Source organism: Puccinia triticina, chromosome 7A (assembly GCF_026914185.1).
Source record: "Puccinia triticina chromosome 7A, complete sequence".
Lineage (NCBI taxonomy): Eukaryota > Fungi > Basidiomycota > Pucciniomycetes > Pucciniales > Pucciniaceae > Puccinia > Puccinia triticina.
Window position 1 is genome coordinate 3386754 of NC_070564.1, and position 2363 is coordinate 3389116.

The window sequence follows — 2363 nt, forward strand, 5'->3', positions numbered from 1 at the left end:
TAAACTTATTTTTCATCACCATGTTGCCATGATATAATTTTCCACAGGATTAATTTGAAAATCTCAGTAAAAAAATTATGATTGTGTTTTTCAGTTTTTCATCCCATTCCTTTCCCTGATATCTCTTTTCCCTCATATCTCTTATTTTTTATCCCATCCCCATTCTTGACTCTTTCTTTCCATGCTCCATTATTGATCCATTCATGTCTCACTTTTTTCAAATTTTCCATGTTGGAAAAACATCATCTGCAATGTAATTTGTGTGTCAAAGTGTAAATGCTTATATTTAGTGCCATCCACTAAGAGGTTAAAAATCAACTGATTGGTCATGAGTGTTTTTGCATTAACAACATGACCAACATGTTTTTTTGTTCCATTGTGTCTCCAGTTTTTTCCCCTTCCTTCCTATCCTATTTCCTTGACCTCAAGTTCCCTTATGGCCAGCTACTTCCCTTGATTGTAATCCAGTCCAATGAAATATTAATCGTGATTTGTTTATCATTGTGTCTCAAAATTCATCATTAATCTTTCCCAATGAAAATTTCAGATATAATCTCAATCCTTGCAGAAAAAAAAAACATGGAATGTTACATTCTTCACATCCACAACATCTCAATTGATTTCTATATCTCATACCAGTGGACAAGCATGAATCAAGCATAGTAAAATTTTCAATAGTGGATTGTTCCGACTATTTAGATATAAGTCTCATGTTGTACATTCAGTTTGACACAAAGTAGAGGAAAAAACAGGAAGAAAAATGTTCCATGAACCAAGCATAGTAAAACTTTCAATATTCAATCGGTCCAACTATTTAGACATGAGTCTCATGTTGTACATTCAGTTCAATACTAAGTAGAGGAAAAAAAGTGGAAGAAGAAGCTTCCCATGGTACTGGATGCATGGATGATAATTGGATGAGTGAGCTTTATGATCATTGCCCAAGATTCCGGATCGGGAAAGCTGATCAAAAAGGACTTACAACGCTGGCCGCGGGTGTTCAGAACTTGGTGCGCTTGTTGGCATCCCCTTTGTCACAAGTGGCACTTCGTTTTAAAAGCGGATCAACCGATGCCAACAATTGGTCTGGAACATTGGAGGAGCTACTTGAGTTGCTGATGCGTGCCTCTGCAGTGGCATGAGTTGATAGAGTAGAGTGCGAGTTGTCCGCACTGTGAGCTGCGGCGAGTTGACCGTCTTGATGTTTATTCTTGCTAATGATGTTGAAGATGGCTTGGCTACGTAACCTTTCCGCACGCAAGTTGGTAACGTCAGAGCGTAAATCACGATAAGGTCCGTGGGATTGAAAGAGTCGCTTGACTCGTCCTTCAAATTCTTTTCTGTCTGTAATTAATTGAGTTGGGTCCATGGTCGAGATGACCTCAGCAATTAGTTCATTTTCCATAGTTGTGAGTTTTGCGAGTTTATCTTTGTAAGTCCCAGTGCCATTGGAGGGGGCTGACAAAATTAATTCCATCTTGTGGGGGGAGAGTCCTCCCAAAACATCCGAGTATTTGAAAATGGCTGAAGTGGCCGCATTGAATACGGTCAAGTTTAATTCTTGAGAGAAAAACACAAGGGATTGGGCGCAAGGAACTTGATTGATGGTATTCGCAGAAGTGGCGAGTCCAGATTCGTCAGCTGGATGAGGCAACTTAGGACGCAAAATCTTCCCCTGGATGCGAAACAAAGCGCGTTCAATTCAATCACAGTGTTTGGGAAGAGTTTTGCTAGCAAGTGTCTCGATATCCTCTTGGAGATCGGTGATATTGCTGAGAAGCTTTGAGATGCCCTCCTCGACGGTGAGACGGTTGAGGTGGCGGTAGGTTGGATCAAAAAGCATATCCTTGGAGACTTGAAAGGGAACAACGCAGGGTGCATCATTCTGACCAAGAAGGCGAACAGGAACGGTACCACCAGATTCAAGGTGTGAGAGCAATGCCGTGGCACGGTTTTCAAGCGCAAAGAATTGTGTGGGGATTGTGGAGAGGGTAAGATGTTTGAGGTTTTCAGATATGATGTGAGCCCGTGCGTTCATGATTACGAGGCAATGAGAGAAGGCAAGATGGTTTGCGATCTCGGGATCTGGGAAGCATAAATTTAATAGAAATCAGTACCAATAGCAACAAAAGAAGTTCGGTGACTCACCTACACCAGGAAAAGAAAATAGTCCCTTGGAGACAAGTGACATTTGACAGCTTTGGTTGCAGCTCCAAAGTGGCTCTGATCCTGTGTCACCTGTGTCCTTGGTGCTCAGTATGTTTTAGTGGTTTATGTACATACATATCCTCATTGCACAGTGCTCACTGGCCCAGTTCAAGGATCCCCAGTGCCACCCAGCATTGTTCATTCTGGCACAGTTC

The 2363-nt window shown here is 41.7% G+C and overlaps 1 protein-coding gene across 1 annotated transcript; it reads right to left on the minus strand.

The window, feature by feature from the left end:
- Positions 1-1000: 1000 nt before the first annotated feature.
- On the minus strand, positions 1001-2038 carry PtA15_7A383 (uncharacterized protein; the record flags this gene model as incomplete). The annotated part of the gene is made up of 2 exons (XM_053170983.1): positions 1001-1641; positions 1711-2038. 2 exons carry the CDS (start codon positions 2036-2038, stop codon positions 1001-1003), a joined length of 969 nt encoding a protein of 322 aa, XP_053022210.1.
- Positions 2039-2363: the final 325 nt, after the last annotated feature.